Source organism: Perca fluviatilis, chromosome 18 (genome assembly GCF_010015445.1).
Source record: "Perca fluviatilis chromosome 18, GENO_Pfluv_1.0, whole genome shotgun sequence".
Lineage (NCBI taxonomy): Eukaryota > Metazoa > Chordata > Actinopteri > Perciformes > Percidae > Perca > Perca fluviatilis.
Window position 1 is genome coordinate 25,350,779 of NC_053129.1, and position 19,877 is coordinate 25,370,655.

At 40.3% G+C, this 19,877-nt stretch overlaps 1 protein-coding gene across 1 annotated transcript; it reads left to right on the top strand.

Annotated features, from left to right (window-relative positions):
• Positions 1-450: 450 nt before the first annotated feature.
• Positions 451-17,559, top strand: gpr176 (G protein-coupled receptor 176). The gene is made up of 3 exons (XM_039782698.1): positions 451-1,423; positions 8,525-8,777; positions 13,691-17,559. The coding sequence occupies exons 1-3, from the start codon at positions 1,201-1,203 to the stop codon at positions 14,934-14,936; spliced, it is 1,722 nt and encodes a 573-aa protein (XP_039638632.1). The 5' UTR covers positions 451-1,200; the 3' UTR covers positions 14,937-17,559.
• The last annotated feature ends 2,318 nt before the right edge of the window (positions 17,560-19,877 follow it).

A 19,877-nucleotide genomic window follows, 5' to 3' on the forward strand; every position in this document is an offset into this window, starting at 1 on the left:
TTATTTTCTACTGGAATGTATGAATAGTCATTTTCATGCATTGATCTTTAGCCGTTTCTCCACAATGGGTCCATATGAGCATCTCCTTGCGGGTCCAGTGCCTTGCCTTATGAAGGAGACTACAAATTGATTTACTGTTATTAATTAAAACAAAATAAATCATGAAATACTGTTTTGTTTTACGGAGGTATGTCCTCACAAATGTTGGTATTCAGCAAACCAAAGAGGAATGTAACAAGCGCCTGTGAAAGAACAGTCTGAGCGAGACAACTGCACAGTTGTTGAGGTTAAACCCAACGTAATGTCTGGTTACCTTTTGGGGTTGACAAACAGATTGATAGTGTGCCTCATTATTATGAAATGTAAACCTGCGTGCACTGTTAAACTGGGTCTCTGGAGAAATGATATTTACTTAAAGTTTACCTGAAGTTTGTCTGTTTTGATGAATGGAAGTTTACCCATCTTCAGATACCAACAGAATTACTGATCAGTGTGTAATTCGGCCACACTCTCCTTCGCTTGCCATTCATACGATCCAGTGGAGTTTCTTGATGCTATAAGAAGAGGAGGGGCTCTTTCTCTCCAGTCTCTTCAGTTGAAAGGCTCCCTATACCAGTCGGTCTACTAATTAACAGCCTCTGACAGTGCGATTGCCAGCGGCAGCCGGAGTATGAGCCTGACTGCCACACTATTTTTTTTTTTATTGTACGGTGAGAGGTGATTATATTGTGTTTTCGTTGCTGCAAGCTTCTTTTTACCGGAACGGACACTTCGCAACCCGGTGTGGTTTTAGGTGCACAGGGTGTCAGAGAGAGTATAGCATCCAACCAACCTCACTGCGCACGGATTTCATTGACTGATTTCTGCCATGCATCCGCATTGGTGGATTATGGGTCATACAGCCTATTGGCTTGTTATTTCCTTGTGCTTTGATGTATGATCATTGCACCACGTTTTTTTTTCTGAGTCATCAGACATATAAAAACCATCTTACTCCTGGCAGCTGCACGCATTACCTGTGTCCGTCTCCCATCTTCTCTGACATCTCTGCATGCATGCAAGCTGTGTTTTTGTAGTTTTTTTTTTTTCTTCCTTTTTGCAAGGCATCACCGTCATCCCCACGGAAATGCCTCTCCAATGCTGGCTGCTGACATCCCGCCAGCCGTCTTAAAACCCGTCAGGATCGCCGGGTGAACCGACATGGATAGTGGGAGCCGGGCTGCGACGGTCGGGGACGGTGCAGCCAATTTCACAGCAGCCCACCTCTGGCTGGATCTTCTTAATGCTTCGGCGACGCGGTGGGACAGCAGCCCACCTGCCGAGGGGACCGGGCTGGACCAGCAGCAGCGCCTCATCCGAGAGCAAGCCTACCGGGACTTCACCACCACCATCCAGGTTTTCATCCTCATAGGTTCGCTACTCGGTAAGTCGCCCCATACAAATATAGGCTACATATTGTCCATACTTGACAGAAAGGCCACCAAATCACTTAAGATTCCTGCAGACATAGATATAGATATATAATTACTAATTAAAGCATTCAATGGCTTCATTTGTTTTCTATGAGCCTCAACAGTTTGACTCCTAAATCTGGGTCAAGGGAACCTTATGGGAACACCCTTTATGCAAGAAAAATAAAATAAATGAGGAAAGTTGCAACAACAAGAACGTCTTCCAAAAAAGTAGACCAATCATCAATGCCTAGAAGACTTATAATATAATATGATCGAAGCAGCAGTATTCTGTAAATGTGAAAAGATGGTCACTGTCATAATAAAGCTAGAATTGGATTCTAGGCTATTCATTCAGTCATCTTTTTCTTCTTAATTGCCTAATGCATGTAGGTTTTACATATTAAACACAAAGCGTACATAAATGACTACATAACATGACCAAAAACATGGAGAAGCAACCAATTTAAAAAATAAAATTATAAAAACAAAAAAGCAGTCTGTATTTTTCCATCAAATTTGCTGGCTTTTCCCATTCAAACCATTGGTCGGTGCATACTGCAAGAAGGCTATGTCCTATTCTACCCATAGTTTTTAGCCAACATGCCCAATCTCTATACTCCTGACAGGTCCAAATGTTCATGATCTCATGCTCATTTTCACCTGACTTTTCCCTCGACAGGTGGTAACTTCCTTTGACAGTGCTTACATGGTTCAGGCTGTATCTGGTCACACTCACTGTGCACATCCTCCACATTTTTATTATAATGAACTCCACTACCTTTTGTTGTTTTGAAATTAAAGGGAAGTCAAGACACACATTACTTCTTTGGTAATTTGAGAAAAAAAAAAAAATCCTGTCAGCAGCCTTGTTCTTATAGCTATGCATAAGGATGCACTGTGGAGTACAATACTATATGACTGGTGAATGCTATTCAGTACTATGAATGGTGTTGTCTGACGTGTCTGTTTTACATGTTACTTTGCTGCTAACTTGAATATTGGATGTTAAGCATTACATTATTACAGTATGTAAATTGAAACATACAAGAAGCAAACATTTACTTAAGACTTAAAGGTCCCATGGCATCAAAATTTCACTTTATGAGTTTTTTTTTTAACATTAATATGAGTGCCCCAGCCTGCCTATTGTCCCCCAGTGGCTAGAAATGGTGATAGGTGTAAACCGAGCCCTGGGTATCCTGCTCTGCCTTTGAGAAAATGAAAGCTCAGATGGGCCGATCTGGAATCTTCTCCTTATGAGGTCATAAGGAGCAAGGTTACCTCCCCTTTCTCTGCTTTGCCCGCCCAGAGAATTTGGCCCGCCCATGCGAAAGAGAGAGACATCATGGCTTGCAAACAAGCAAAGCATGGCAGTTGGTCAAGGCCACTAGGGGCTAGAATGGTAAACTTGACAGGTGTTAGCTACCTATTTCACCATGAAATGCAAATATTAGTAGCAATAACTTACCATACACATTTTGAGCCTCTTACAAGATGAATCTGTACCGACTCTGTGACAAATATTTCTGCTTGTGCCAGTAGAATCACAGGCTGCTGATGAAGATGGAAGTGAGGAAGGAGCCGTGTGAATTGATGGACCGCACAAGCTCATCAGTCTCACACAGTTTGACATCCCCTCCATCTTATTGGCAGCCAAAAAACATATTCCTACTGCCTAAAATGAACGCAGCATATTAATGTGGTATTTGTCACAAATTATGAGTATGGCCTCAATGATAGGCTGCATAGATAGTGAAACTAACTCCAAAGCCACCAAATGACTATTGCTCTGAATCAGTACAACCCCCTGTTTTGCAGTGCATTGTGGCAGGGTCAGGAGAGCATGACATGAATGGCTGCACAAAGTTGCCTTTTTGCAGCATAGCTCAAAATGCTTATTTTTCCTCTGTATGTGGTGTATATGGCTTGGAAAACATACAATACATCGATTTTACTTTGCAAACAACCTCATTTATATGAACCTATAATGTACAATAGGTTAAAAAAGTCCAAAGAGCCAGCTGTCTTAAAAGCAGAGATTCCCACAGTACTTGAACGCACCACCAGAGAACAAGTAAAATGGGATGTAAATAAAGCATGTAATAAACCCAGGCATGACCCTTGATTCAAGAGTGACGTTGTTTTGTAGCAAATTTTAAAGCCACTTTGTGTAAAATTTAAAAATGTCTGACTTTGGTGCCCCCAGTGGTAGAATCAAGAAAGACACTAAAGCGCACAGCAATACAGACAAAGGTCTACAAATATATGTCAAATATAAAAATGAAAATTATAATAATAGTTGTTGACCTTTACTTGTGAAATAATTGTCTCAAGAGAGTAAACTGGAAAAGGTGGGCTTGACATTTCCAATGACACCATGTGTGACCATTGATTATGGAAAACAAAAATTAAATACCTAAATCTATTTTAGGAACCATCACCATTCAAACACACATTGTAAGGCTAACTGGAGAGTCGTTTAATTCCACATATACAGCAAAAAGAAAATGAAAGAAAAATCAAAGCAATTTCATCAGCAATTTCAACTCTCGGCCTGACTATGATTACATAAATAAGTCAGAGAGTAAAACAATGAATAATAAAACTGATGCTATTCCAGAGGGGTGTTTTTGAGGTTTAGATTTTCAAAAATGCGTGTTCTCGACTCTCCAGCCACTTTTTGCGCTATCAAACAGGTTTTTATACTATGATAAAAGCCAGGATACATCATCAGACCGCACTTATCATCAGGGATGCACACAATATGTCAGTTCCATCATGTAGGCACTTTTTTGTCCTGATGTGGGGGGGATTTCATTTCTTTCCATCTCCAAAAAGAAATCTGTATGAGGGACTAAAAAATGCAGTTTTCTTGCAAGTAATGTATGATACATGCACACAAAATCAGTTCATGTTTCGTACATGGTTGATACATGATGCACAGGAATAAAAAAAATAAGTTACAGGTAATACAATTTTTAAATTTAAATATTTTTATACTTTCCTTGCCCGTGACACACAGAGAGGTGTAGAGGTGAAAAGCTAATGTGACCTCATGCATGGCAGTGTTGTTAGTATAGGCACCTTTTGTTGGCGTTAATAACACATTATTATTATTATTATTATTATTATTATTATTATTATTATTATTATTATAAGTTTTCCTCATCATTCCCCTCAAGTAAATTTATTTAAATTGATCTTGTTCTAGACTGTCTGAGAATATCAGAGACAGCGACTTGACATGCGGTATATTTCCCCTAAGTTCAGCCTATATAATAACTTGCATACATATTTTGTATCTTTGGAGACGAACCCCAATGACAGATGAGTAATGTTTAAAGTGTGTTTATTTTGTATAAACAGTAGGGTTGCCACCTGTCCCTTAAAATACGTTTTTCAAAATAAAATAGTGCGTCCCGTTCCTGTGGAAGCCACAAGCCCGTAAGAAATCAACGTTGTTGACGCCAAAGAGAAATATCTTTGGCGTCCTTTATTTTTCTACATGAAAGGTGGCAACCCTAATAAACAGTCATTTCATCTTCAACACATTAATGCTCATATGGGTTGTGTTGCAGTTCACTGACAAACAAACTATTTTGTTGTTCAGGTATGAGAACTTGTTGCAAACTGCGTAATCTGAATAATTACAAAACAAAACAGTTACAAAACATGGTAAGGAGCAAGCAGGTGATTCGCTTAGCTTAGCATAGCATGATGACTGGAGGCAGGAGGAAACGACTAAGTTAATGCTCTTCAAAGTTTAAAATTACAAATACTGGCACCCCTAAAATTAATGGATTAACTTTGGACTAATTCACTTTCCATTGAACTTTGGAGAGAGCCAGGCTAGCCGTTTACGCTGGCCTCCAGTCTTTATGCTAAGCTAGGCTAACTGTTTCCTCTGTACCTAAAGCCCGGGACACACGGGGCCGATTATCGGCCGTTGGACAGTCTGGCGAGGTCAGTGACTCGAGTCTGTTCGGTGTGTCCCGTGCCGTCGTCCATCTGGGGGTCTGTCGGTGTTCATTTTGGCCGACCTGACATGTTCGGTCGGCGGCAGGGCAGTCGGGACTCACCCAGAAATGGCGAGCGGAATGAGGTGACTACAGTCTCTCAAAATCTGATGAAAATCTTTTAAATTGACCTTTGTTGAGCTGAAATGAAGACAGATTCAGCAACTGCATGGCCTATTTCTCGCTTAAAATGTTTTCAGAAACACGTTTCAGTGAACTATTTTAGTACAACATGAGATCGTATTGTGAACGGCCGCCATGACAGTCTGGCTTTGAATTTCCGGAGAAAACAAACCCATGTGACGCGTTCGTCCAATCAGCTGCCGGTTGTCATTTCTTGGGCAACAATACAGAGTAGTGCCGCCTGCTGCTATGAAGACGTATTACGTTTCTCATGCCGGTGTCGCCTCAGTGTGTCCCGAGGCAGTTTTTTGGACCTCGGGGACGCGACTGATCATTTCCACTGGCTTGTCTGCCAATGGTCGGACGTCTGGTTGGTGTGTAACCACTTTAAGGCACAGACATTAGAGTCATAGTGATCTTTTTATCTAACTCTTAGAAATAAACATGCAAAACAGGTGTATTTCCCACAATTCATTTTTAGCAATTAGCAGACAGTTATCCTTTTCCCCCCAATAAAGCACAGAAGTTTGACTGTAAATCTGATTAATGTGCCACAATGTGATATAATATTACTGAATAGTAATAATAGTGATTATTAATTAATCACGTCTGTAAGAAATTACAGTATGTGGATCGGGATTTCTATTTCCTCTGTTGGTTACAATGTTTAAATAAGTCACTCATTGAAACTAAAGTAATTATCACACCACAGGGATGCAACTAAGAAGGTGTTAAGTGTGTTAGTGATGTTTCACACTTTGAATTTGATCAGCTAATGCTGCTATGTTTAGACACCTGGATTAGTAGCTTCACTGATAACAGCAGTTTATTAACACCAATCCAGAGATGACACAACCTACGTTCATGTGTGTAAAGTAGACCGTGTATAAAGTAGACAAACAAATCCTTTTTTTAAGTATTTTGAGTTTTTCATGTGTAGTTGGACAGCTCTTTGTTAAGTGGAACAAACAATAATTTTTAGTGTGTGCTTTTTCTCCCCATTGGCTGCTGTGAGTATGGTTGCCAAGGTGTTCCACAAGTGCCACGCGAGTATTTCAGGCACAAAAGGACAACGTGATTTTACAGACAATGCAAGCTCTGATTATAAAAGAGTAGAGGTCCCAATGTTGTCTACCTGACGGCACTTACAAGGACATACTTTATGAGTTACAGTTATGTGGTGATGCACTTTGTAACCCTTGGTTTAAAAACTGCTATACAAATAATTTTTTTTTTTTATAGATATTCTCAAAAATCTTAAATCCTTATTTATGTAGTTTGTCTAGACTTAAGTGGCATAATGTACACCTTAATGCTTAAATAGGATATAAGGAAATTACTTGTTAATTAGTATTTTAAAAAATATGAGCACGCTCCCTCTTTAGTCCTCGTTTAAGTGGGAAATTGTTTTAAGTACAGCCAAAAAGTTCACCGTGAGACCACAGAGTGGATGCAAAACAAGTTTGACACAGAATGCCGCTGTTTACATCATGTTTCCTATCAACAGTCAACATTGTTTTCTTTTAACCATGACCGGTCTTTGTAACATAATCATTTGTACCTGTTTTGAAAGGGGATTGGCAAACAGTGTTGACAATATGAGTTGTTTTGTAAAATATCAATTTGCAATATACGTTTGCTGTAAACATCCTCTTTTATGTAATGATGCATTTTAAACAATGAGTATTTGTGCTAATTTTATTATCCCTTGTGAGTCAGCTTCAAAGAATGCAGAGGCTGAGCATTAATTACAGCTACATTAGGGTTTCCCTGAAATACTACTCCTGTGTGCTGCTCTGAAATCCTGCCCAGTTAGAAACTAGCAGTAAAGCACACCGTGTTCTCCTAACAACAGCTTCTTCCAGCTCCATCTAAAACCTCTCAGGCCAAATTTCCACAGCCTACTCCACCATAATTGATTTTTATATCTAACCTTGCCTTCATAGCTTTTTATTTGTATCTTTGTAAGCTGTTATAACCTGACCTTTTTCTTGCAATTGATGGTGAGAGCTTTTTTCTGACTGTGTCCTGAACATTTACAGACATCAGAAACGAATAACCTGAGGAAGAAATGGCAGTTTTCCTCACCAGAGAACATCTTGCTCTGTCTCTGACAATCAGAGCACAGCTAACACTGTGGGTCTAATTACATTTGGAAAGGCTCATATCACACGCAGCCCTGTGTGACCTGACATCCGTCAGTGCTTCGCAGGGAGTATAAAGTTCACCTTTTTAAACCTAATTAACAATCATTACTCTCTCATCACTCCAAATTATGTAGGGATCTTAACAGAAATGCCACTTTCCTCGCTTGAACCTGACCGTGTGCTGTCTCACTCGGTTTAGGTTCAGATAATCTCTTCACCCTGCAAAGAGCTCTTACCTTTCTGTCTGCATTAGTGTACATGTAGTTAAGATAACAATTATGTTGATTACTTGTGTGCAAAAATTCAGCACAAAATCAAATATTTCTTACAATTGTTCTTGTTGTTACAAATCAGTCTTCACAAAACCACAATTTAAGACATAATAATCCTTATTGGTATTTTTAAAACATATGAATGTAGATAGATAGAGAGATAGATAGATGGGATTTGGTGAAGCAGATTGGAAGGCTTTTCCATGAAGAGATAGCTGAAAGACCTCTGTGCCATCAAGTCTTTGCATCTTGGAGGGGACAAACCGCAGTCTGAACTGCTCTGCCAAGAAAATCTCTTGGGTTACGTGCCATCCTGCCAGGTTACTAAAACTGTCCAATGAAAAGGATACTTTTGAGTTTATGTGGCTTGTTAAAAGGCATGTGACTAAGTAAAAAACAAACTGAGCTAGACAAATGCAAAGATGCAACAAATGACAGTTTTCTAAAAAAGGAAGTCAGAGTCAAAGTGTTTTGGATGTTATTCTAAGTCTCTGCTTCCCTCCTCCCCACAGGAAATGCCACTGTGTTGTGGTGCACCTGCTGCACGAATGTCTTCAAGTCTGCGACCAACCGATTCATCAAGAACCTGGCATGCTCGGGTATCTGCGCCGGCCTGGTGTGCGTTCCTTTCGACATGGCGCTTGGAGCCAGCCCTCGCTGCTGCTGGTGGCTTCACACTCTGCTGCTCTGCAAGGCCATCAAGTTCCTCCACAAGCTCTTCTGCTCGGTCACTGTGCTCAGTTTCAGTGCCATCGCACTCGACAGGTCAGTTCAGAAAACATAAAATACTTACTAATTTATACACATAATTTAAGTAGACAGAGATAATACAGTCATAGATCATTGTAGCTAACATTTGAAATTAAACATCTTACAACACAAGTAAAAAGAGCAATCTGTCCCTGAGTAGGACGAGAGTAATGTTTTTTTTTATTTTTTTTATTTTTTGCTCACTTCCGCTCTGCAGCCACAGTACCTGCAGGGTACCTCCTACTCACGTTTGAGTGAAGTGGATGGTTCAGATCAATTCTCTGATCAGTTTATCAATACGGTGCTTGGCTGAGTCAGTTGGAGCTATTCTCTTCCTGACGTGGAAGTACAAACATCCACATTGCACAATTGGAGCAACTCTGGAAGATTGGTTTGTTGTAGGAGAGAAAGTCTTTTTCAGTCTCCATCTACACCCTGTGGCGTGGACGAGACGGGTTGGGGGCGGTGGTCGATGGAGCATGTGTACACCACGCTGAGCAGCCGTGTCCCAGTCCTCCCTGCAGCGCTAAAAGCTGCCGCCAAAAGCAGCCTGAGATGGCAGCTGCTGCCCACATACAGTATGGTCTTACACTAATGCTGATCATGCCCTTCTGATATGGAAGCTAAACTTTTTTATGGCTTTCTTAGTCAAATTAAACCTTTCTAAAATAGTATTTTAGTATCACTAGCAATAATTGAATTAGTAATTCTACTGGCAGTGTTGCTACTTCTATTGCCCCCACTACCAGAGCTGTATGTTTAGATAAAAAGACTCTTTTATTTAAAACGTCCCACAAATTTTTAGTTATGTTCAATTAAAGGTGCAGTAGGTAAGACTTATAAAACTAAGTTTCTGTCATATTTGCTGAATCTGACCCTATGTTCCAGTAGAACTACATGAAGCAGGTAATAAAAAAAAAAAATCTGGCTCCTCTGCCACCACCTACAGGCTGTAGTGCGATTTTCAAAAATCCACCGCTCCCTGTTCAGATTCACCAATCAGGGCCGGGGGGGTGTCTAACTGGGTGTCAATCACTGCTCGTGGGGGGAGGGGCTTAGGAGACCGTTTGGGCTTTAGCAGAAATGGGGGGAGGGACTGAGAAGTTGTCGATATTCAAATTCTTTGGCTAAATCCTGGATCTTCACAATCCTACCTACAGCAGCTTTAAATGTTCTGTTATTGTTTTATCTCCATAGAAAATTCTCTAAACATGTAAAGCCTTTTCTACCTTGCCAGTTATCTGATAGGCTACTTAAACCTAATTTAATTTATTTGTTTCTTGCCTAAAATCTGTCATCAAAAAACTAATCTGTCTTAAAAAAACACAATAGGCTATGTGAAATCTATGAAAGTAACTTATGTAGATTGGCTTACTGGATGTACAATGCAGGTATAAAGCCATGAGCAGCATCTCTTGCGCCGGATGTCAGGCTTTCTCCTCCCCTTCCGCTATCTATTTTTGCAAGGGCACCATCGCTGCATCTGGGGCTTGGCACCGCACCGCCCAAGACAATTGTGATTGGTTTAACGTAATACCCATTAGAGCTGGGCAATATATCGATATTATATCGATATCGTGATATGAGACTAGATATCATCTTTGATTTTGGATATCGTAATATCGGAATATGGCATAAGTGTTGTCTTTTCCTTGTTTTAAAGGCTGCATTACAGTAAAGTTATGTCATTTTCTGAACTTACCAGACTGTTGTAACTGTTCTATTATTTGCCTTTACCCACTTAGTCATTATATCCACATTACTGATGATTATTTATCAAAAATCTCATTGTGTAAATATTTTGTGAAAGCACAAATAGTCAAGACTACACTATTGTTGCGGTATCGATATTGAGGTATTTGGTCAAAAATATCGTGATATTTGATTTTCTCCATATCGCCCAGCCATATAACCCATAGTGTTTTTCACCCTATACCAGAATGTTAAGTTAACTTGTGCAGCCAGACCATACTCCAGGGCTGTGGAGGTCTGGCAATGTGAGACTACTTCCTATGTGATTCTGACTACCACATACAAAGACATTTGGCTAGCTGGCTGACTACTGTAGCTCCATGCTAACCGCTAACACACTAGCTAGCTGGAAATGTGCTAGCACTAGTCAGTCACAATATGCTGTCGTAGCTTTGGCCTATTTTTCATTAAAGACTTATATAAGGGGAAGAAAAGCTGTCCAAGCTTGCTAACTGTCCCTTATCAAGCTAATTGAGTCTGTAATGGGACAATACGTCCACACCATCGACTCCTGTCTCATAACTGTCAGCAAACCAAATCTCTTTTGTGGAGCAGTCGGTACTGACAGAGGAGGTTAAATAATATATTTATATAGCACAATATATATAAACGTAGGGCATTTTCATTTTCAGTAGTTAGAAATAAACTTACTTAAGTAATAAAATAATAATAAATAAAATACTTTATCATTCTTTAACAGATATGTCAGCTCTGGCAGCAGTGATACCTCTAACCCAGACAGACTACACAAACTTAGCGCTATCCGTTTGCCTGAAAAAATAAATAATGTTACCATAAATTATATCCCTGCTGTTTGCAAGTTGAAAGCACAGAAGCCCCCTCATTCTAGATATTTAATTCATAACACCACCATTTATTTAAATCCTGTAGTTTCCTCAAACTGTATGAGACTTGTATTATGTATTATGTACAAACGTACGTGCAAAACATTAATATTGGATGACTGCAGTATATATACAGGCTACTACACTATTGAATGCCTCATTCTCCATAATTTAAAAACCATGCAGGACTTTATAAGTTTTTCATTTATTTTTTTTATGGCGATTGCAGTCAGATCATGTATTGTTGCAGCCTCGCCTCAGCCTTGGTTTCACTGCTACGGAGCTCATTTTGCCTCCATAGCAACTAATACAGTCAGAATGCTATCAAACCGATGAATTATTTATTCTCAAGGAGGGCAATCGAGGATGTGTATATAGTCGGGCTGAGACTGCAGCAGTTAATGGCTTCTGTACACACACACTCATACACTAGCATGCAATGATGAAGAGACAAATAAGCAAGTCCTTCACACAATTTGTTTTGCCTATTATTAAGGGACAACAACAGGATGAGAGACAATCTATATCCTATTATCTGTAAGGCGGATATGAGGAGATCTAGTTATGTGTCTGTGGGTGTGCATTAAACACACTCGTATGATTTCAACTTCTGCATAAGGTAATTACACCACAGACAGAACATCCTTTCATCCCATTCCAATAAAATGATGTTAAATATGCACACTTTTGCCTCTATTTTATAACCAGCTTACAGGATCTTATGTTGCACACATTTTTCGAGTTATAGTATTATTTCAGAAGTGCAATTCTGTCAACAAAGACAATATTCTTAAAGATACCTTTGTTTTTTTGGATTGATAAATTATGTTATTATTAGCAAATAAATGAGCTACTTTTCAATAAAAATGCCTCTAATTTTTGTTTTCCCAACTCATATTTGTTCATTTCCCCCCTAGAGTTTCCTGTTTAAAGTATTTTGCAGAAGCATTTATTAAAAATGTTCACTCTTTATAGAAAAAAATATATCAATTTTAGCAATTTATCCTGCAGCAATTTGGTGTCTACAGATTAGACTAAAAAAACAACTGCGCCTTTTTCCTTTTTGTCAGTATTTCCGCTTATGTAATAGGTGCACGAATTTTATATTTCTACTCTCTTTTCAGCATAACCACTTGAAGCTCTACTGCGGTGAGAGGGTCATAGTTTCAGTTTTACTTAACTTTTACATGATAAACTGCACACCCACTAAAAATAGTGGACATGTGTTTTCAGAGCAGGATATTTCAGCTTCTGTTATGGATGTGGGCATTTAGGTGCATTCACTTTTAATTTCCACTTTTCTTTCCATGTAAATCATCTGATGAGCTGTGTCAGCATGACTGCATTCAGGCAACTCTCTAGTCAGACAATAGGTGTTTTTAACAGCAGACATTTTGACTCGTCATACAGAGAAAAGCGCAGGTGTTACTAATTACATAAATGGCGCCTCAGGTCTACTCAAGTGTCCCAGGAAGCCATAACAGTGAGTCCGCATGTACAATACAAGGACTCTGAAATTGAAGCAGCTAAATGGAATTGAGCCATCATTAATTTTATTATACACTTGGGCTTTTTCTACTATGACATGTGAAAATATATGTCACGGAAAAAGGCCCATATGTAAGTCTTTGGGTCCTATTTTAACGATCTAAGTGCATGGTGTGAAGTGCATGGCGCAGGTGCGTTTAGGGCGTGTCCAAATCCACTTTTGCTAGTTTGACGGCAGAAAAAAGGGTCCGGGTGCATGGTTCTAAAGCGTTGTACTTAGTGTCTTCATTAATTCATAGGTGTGTTTTGGGCGTAACATGCAATAAACCAATCAGAGTGTCAACTCCCATTCCCTTTAAAAGCCAGGCGTGTTTGTACCTTGGCGCATTGCTATTATGATGGCGGATTTGCCCCGTAATATTTTTATTTGTAATCTTTTGCATGTTTGTGTGCTGCTGTGCATGTGTGTGTAACAAGCATAGTGTGCGCGATGTGCATAAGCCTAGGCGCATTTTACTAATGTGCTGTTAAAATAACAATGAAATGCTGCGCTATTGATTTTAGACCAGGTTTTTGTTGGTCAATAGCGCGATCACTTCTCGCTGCCTCAAGATAGATATACACCAAGAATGCACCTAAACACACCTCCCTGTAAAACCAGCACGTCCACTGGCGCACAGATGGGCGCAGGTTCATTTGCTATTTAAACGACGCGGGTGCTGGATGGGAAATTGAGAACTGCGTCTGTCTTAAACTAGCAAAGTCACTTGCGTCAGGCTTTGCGCTGCGCCGGGTGCAAGGTAGGGCCCAAATTGTTGAAATAATTTGTGTTTCTGTGTCTAGATACTACTCTGTGCTGTACCCGTTAGAGAGGAAGATCTCAGATACAAGATCCCGAGATCTGGTCATCTATATCTGGGTCCATGCGACGGTGGTGAGCCTTCCTGTGTTCGCTGTGACCAATGTGACGGATGTGTATGTCACGTCGTCCTGCTCCGATGACCACGCCCACTCCCTGGGCCACATGGTGTACGTGTTGATCTACAACGTCAGCACGTTGATCCTCCCGCTTGCTCTGGTCTTCCTCTTCATGCTGCTGATCCGCAGAGCGCTCAGTACCAGCCAGAAGAAGAAGGTGATAATTGCGGCGCTGCGGACTCCCCAGAACAGTATCTCCATCCCGTATGTGTCCCAGAGAGAAGCTGAGCTACACGCCACTCTGCTGGCTGTGGTGCTGGCTTTCTCAGCCTGCAGCGCCCCCTATGGGGCCTTGGTGGTTTATCGCACCGTTTTGGCAGACACTAAAGAGCTACCCATCTCGCTGTATCTGACAGCCCTCTGGCTACCCAAGGTGTCCCTGCTCACCAACCCACTCTTGTTTCTGACTGTTAACCGCTCAGCGCGTCATAGCTGGGTGGACTTGCTGGCCAGGATTCACAGACGTTACAGCCGCCGTAACATGGTCAGCACCGGGGGTCTGGCCTCTTTGGGAGCAGAGGGTGTGATCGGAGAGCCTGTGGGACTGGAGACAGCCGGTCGATCTGGGAGCCAGCTCCTGGAGATGTTTAACATTGGCCAGCAGCAGATCTTCAGGCCCTCTGAAGAAGAAGGGGAAGAAGAGGATGCAGAGAATGCAGAGAATGAGATCCCTTCTCAAGGATCAGGAGGCTGCGCTGGGTCTAAAGAGGACCACAAGGGTGGCTCAAGACTTGGGAGCTTCAGAGGGGAAGTGATCACCAAAAAAGACCTTCTGCAGGGGACAGGGGGAGGGCTGATCATCACCAAGGACGGCCCTTCTTCAATCATAGCAACCCGGGCCTCTCCGGTCCACACATGTGCTTATGCCTCTTCATCTCAGGTGGCACCAGCTACACCTACTGAAGCTGAGGACTCCACACAGTTTGGTTTTGGACCCTTTGAGCTGCCACCTCAGTGGTTACCAGAGACCAGGAACAGCAAAAAGAGGCTGCTGCCTCCGCTGGGTAACACACCCGAGGAGCTGATCCAGACCAAACTGCCCAGGCCGCGGCCTGAGCGGAGAATCAGCAGGAACAACAAGGTCAGCACCATCCCAACTGTGGACCCGTGAACTATTCCTGCTGGCCTCTGATCTGCAACACTGGACACAACTCATTACAGGGTAGGCCTCTTGGGTCGACCATGCCTTGGCAGGTTATTGACGAGTCATGCTGCTCGGTGAGATGCTTGGTTTGGTTCATTTAAACCATTTTTTCAAATGTTCTCAGACGGAGTAGTAGAATTGTAGAAGTCCAGCTAGATGCCTGAGGCACCGCAGTTTTCTCATTGGGCGAGACAAAATTTCATATAAAATATTTACAATGCTGTGAGAAATGTTTCCAACTTTACCAAGACTTGGACTGATCCAATTCCTTTATTATGGACTTCTACAATGGCTGCATGCTAATTGAGAAGGCAGATGCCTTTTTGAATCTCCTTCTTTTGATTAGAGCTGGCATCATTAGTTAAATGAACACACTGTACAAATCCAATTATCCTGAGAGATGCACTGATACTGAATATTATATTTCCATAGTAAATAATCAAGCGAGGATATTGACCCTCCTAACAAAACATTTTGTAAAATGGTTATGCTGTGATTGCACTCTGTTAACCAACACATCTCTGTGTCAGTCCTTTCACTTAAGCCCTTGGCTGGCCTTTTTTTCTCAAGTCTTACTTTTGGAATATTCACATTTCTTCTAATGTGGTAGATGTTGTTATTTGTACTTTAATGTAAGTGGATTTGATAAAGATGACAAATGTACTGTATGCAAAATACTTATTATGAAAATGCGAACATTTCAGAGTTTAACTCTGTGTTTAGACTTGTTTTCTAGAACACAAAGTGCATCAAATAGACAGATTTTTTTTTTAAAAGAGAATAACCAATATGTTTTGATGAGAATAAGAAGGAAAGAAAATCTAGGTCAGGCATCTTTTAGTCCCCTTCAATCAATTTGATTGATTTCTCCCTGGTTTCTTGACAATCAATTGCTCAATGAAATGTAAAATCAAGCAAATAACAACTACAAGTGCACATTTTCATATCAGAAGCTCTGTAAAATGGTTTTCAACTTCTCTGACTCTGATACTGTCAGCTCCGTCTCCTTTGTGATGCATAATTCAATAGTAGCAGCTTCAACCTGAAGCTTTGGCTGAGGTAAACAGAGTCGGGCTGCACTTCAAATATTTGTCAAGCCGTAACTTCCTTCAGGGGCTACCTACAATCCCCTGCTATGTCCACAAAGAACCTGAATCCATGCTGCATCCTACCCATGCTGTTATCAGGCAAAATTGTGCAGTCACGCCTGATTGGAGACAGTATCCATTGCTACTACTAAAAAGCGAAAGAGAAAGAGATGAGTAATATGTTTAATATTATACGTCTGCTTTGGTAATGACTGTATTCAGACGCTTATTGCAGAATACAGTAGCTGCTGCTAGATATTCAAAGAATCAATTCAAAGAATTCACAGAAGATAATTGATTTCTTTGGTGTGAGTGTTTAAGAATACTATGGCCTCGGGTCATATTTTCTACCTGATTTGAATCGAGGCTTATTCAAACAATATTTGACTCCTAAAACCATTAAGACCTTGACAACAGAGATACAGTGCAGTAATATAATACAGATTGGATTCACATAAACTAAGTGAGTTTTAAAAACTCATTGGGCATTGATTGGCACAAAAGACTTTTGTAACATTTCAAGTGTTTAAGGGCCTTAAACTCAGCTTTTTACTACGTATGACCGATGGGATCCTACAGGGACACGAAATCTTCTGCCAAAGTTAGAACAGTTTTGGTTATTACACATTCATATTCATGTTTTTGTCATTTTTCCCACTGGTTTGTAGTGGGTGGGACTCACTGGGGATGAGATGATGTCATGTATTTCTGTGCACCAATCAGAATATTTGTAACATTTGAATCAATGGTTGTTGTTGTTTCATTATGTTGCCACCACTGTCAATCAAATCTGAACATGCCACACCCACACAGTCCTGATAAATCAAATTAGATCAGTTTTTTTTTTATGTGTTAAACTCTTGAATAATAATAACTGTTATTTCCCCCTTTGTTTGTTATATAGTCATGAGTATTACATATTATAAAGAAATCCTTTGAAATTGAAATTAAGTTTTCATGGGCTTTTAAGGAGGCCCCCCCCCCCCAAATCTGTAATTTATTGAATTATCATGAGATGCCAATGTTGAACAAAGTCATTACTGAGGTTCAAAATTCATCCTTGACCTTGAAAAAAGCAGTCAGTCTCACCGCAAAGTCAACACGTAGTAGCTATTCTGGAGCTTTCGATCATATCACACGATCTTCATCAGCAGAAGGATTTGGCCAGGTTGTTACGGGATTGTATCGGGATTAAGTTTTCATTTCTCGCAGAGCACCGTGATGACTTTTGGGAAAACAACCTCACCACAGAATCCATTCATCAGCAGTACTGGCGCTTTTGATCATATTACATGGTCTTCATCAGCATCTGGTTTCAGGGTCAATAATCAACATTGAATCTGAATCAAATCATCAAATCATGTGATAGGATTGAAAGCTCCAGAACAGCTACTTAACTGACCTTGTGATGGTATTGTTTTCTCAAAGTAATTCTTTTATTAAACATACTTTCATGTAAATGTCTTTTTTTACTGTTGACTAAAGAAATCAGTGATGATTTACAGTATGTACTTCATTTGTATGCACATTTACAGTGATAACACAGTACATAATGCACCATAAGTACAAACGACTCTGGGTCCTTACTCGACCACTTACATGTACATGGGTAGTAAAACTCCAGTAGTTGTAGTTTTTCCTCCGGTGACTTTTCAGAGAAAGCAATGGTTTTCGGTGTGTTTTCACAGATTCTGTAACTGATGGGGTTTTGAACGTCTAGACTTATTGATAAGAGATCAGAGGCTTACTACCTACGCAAAAAGCTCGAAAGTATTCTGTCAGCAGCACAACCACTGGGTTTGGACATCCAGCTGCGTGTTAACAATACAACTCAGGTTGAGTTCAGGTTGTCAGAGTTGCTCTAAAACAATCTTTTATTAGCTTGAAACGGTCTCTTGTTAGCAGAAAGGACAGAAGAAATCATGGTTGCAACATTTATAATTCTAAGAAATTCTAGCAGTTGCAATCCAGACTGTAAAAGTAGAGTTTAATCTTCTTTGCAGTCTGTGTAAGAAGGAGCACATGAGGAGCTTTTCAGCAACGGAAGCAGGAGAACAAAGTCTCGGTTTGTTGTCAGCTTTGGTTTATTGTAATCTAAGCAGGAATTGTCGTCAGTGGTATTATTCATGTTCTCAGTGGTATTGTCATCGTTGTTTTTTCCCCCCTCCCCTTCCCCCCTTCGTGTTCATGGAAAGTCCACTATGGAAAATGGTATTGTATTACCGGTGCAGTCTTAAGCCAGTGGGCCCAATCAATTAAGTGGTTTTATCAAGGAATACAGTAGAAGACAGACACAATAAGAGATGGAGATTCAAAAGGACATTAACAAATTGTCCCGTGATCAGAAATAACGACAGGATCTAATGCAGAAAAAGACTTTAAAGGGCCTGTATAATACAGGATTTATATATATATATTTTTTTTTTTTACTGTAAATGCATTTCATGAAAACATTTTAACTGTGCTGCTATATTTAAAAAAAAAAGTGGATTTGTTCCTAATTGTTTTTAATACGCGAAAGCATTATGCAAATTCATCCAGTCCACATGACATGGAGTGACTTCACTCGGCATGTTGATGTATCTCATTTGAATTAGAGCTTTAGAGAGTTATTTACACTTTGTAATGGGCCTTCTGCTCATGTTTAGTCAGTTTGGAGTAACACATTTCATTTAACTTTAAAACTGAATTCCATTATTTATTTATTTTTTAAGATAAGTTTTTGGGCATTTCCACCTTTAATCAGCTTAGATATGATAGGGGAGAGAGTGGGGGAAGACATGCAGGAAATTGCCGCAGTTCGGATTCGAACCCTGGGCCTCTGCATCGAGGAATAAACCTCTGAATATGGGCACACGCTCTACCAAATGAGCTTCCCGGGCGCCGTCTTACTCAGAACCTTTTCGTAGACATTCTCATGTTTTTTGTGCAAAAATCTTAATTTGTAAAGTAACTAACAACTGCTGTCAAATAAAACATAGTGGAGTAAAAAGTACAATATCTCTGAATTCATCTCTGAATTGCAGTGGAGTAGAAGTAGAACGTGGCATGGGTAATGAGGTTCAGAGAATGTGTAGGACCCAAATGCAGAGACTGACAGGTAATGTAGTGTTGCTAGAGGATTTAATAATAAATCACAGATATACCAAAGTCCCTAGCCAACAAAAGGTGTCCTGAGAACAGCAGGCAAAATACGAAACAGGAACAGTCAGGGACACCGAGACCAATGGGGTAGCTGACACGACTGACTGACTGACTGACTGACTGACTGACACACACACACACACACACACACACACACACACACACACACACACACACACACACACACACACACACACACACACACACACACACACACACACACACACACACACACAGAATACCATACACAGTACAATGACCTGACAACAGACAAGGAGAACACAGAGACTAAATACACAGGGTAACGAGGTAACAAGAGGCAGGTGACACAAGCGCTGGGAAACAGGAGAAAGACATCAGACAGTCACAAAGGTGGGAAAACCAAAGGCAGGAAGTAAAACAAGACAAGACAAGACAGAAAGCCAGACTACCAAAATAAAACAGGAAACAGAAACATACACAACCATAACAGCATGAGATTAAAATACCCAAGTAAAGTTATTAAAAGTACCTCAAATGTTTACTTAAGTAGAGTGCTTGAGTAAATCTAATTTAGTAAGTCACATTCCACCACTGCCTTTAACTACCAATCAGCCACTGAGCTTGGCTGACACAAAAACATAACCATACATAAAAGACTTTATAATAATTGGGAGGCAGTCTCAGTGTGTTGAGA

What these genes read in the sequence shown, in the direction of transcription:
- gpr176 (XM_039782698.1), top strand. Translation starts at nt 1,201, where the DNA reads ATGGATAGTGGGAGCCGGGCTGCGACGGTCGGGGACGGTGCAGCCAAT. An exon ending in CCTCATAGGTTCGCTACTCG is followed by an intron (nt 1,424 to 8,524) that starts GTAAGTCGCCCC and finishes TCCTCCCCACAG; the next exon opens with GAAATGCCACTGTGTTGTGG. An exon ending in AGTGCCATCGCACTCGACAG is followed by an intron (nt 8,778 to 13,690) that starts GTCAGTTCAGAA and finishes TTCTGTGTCTAG; the next exon opens with ATACTACTCTGTGCTGTACC.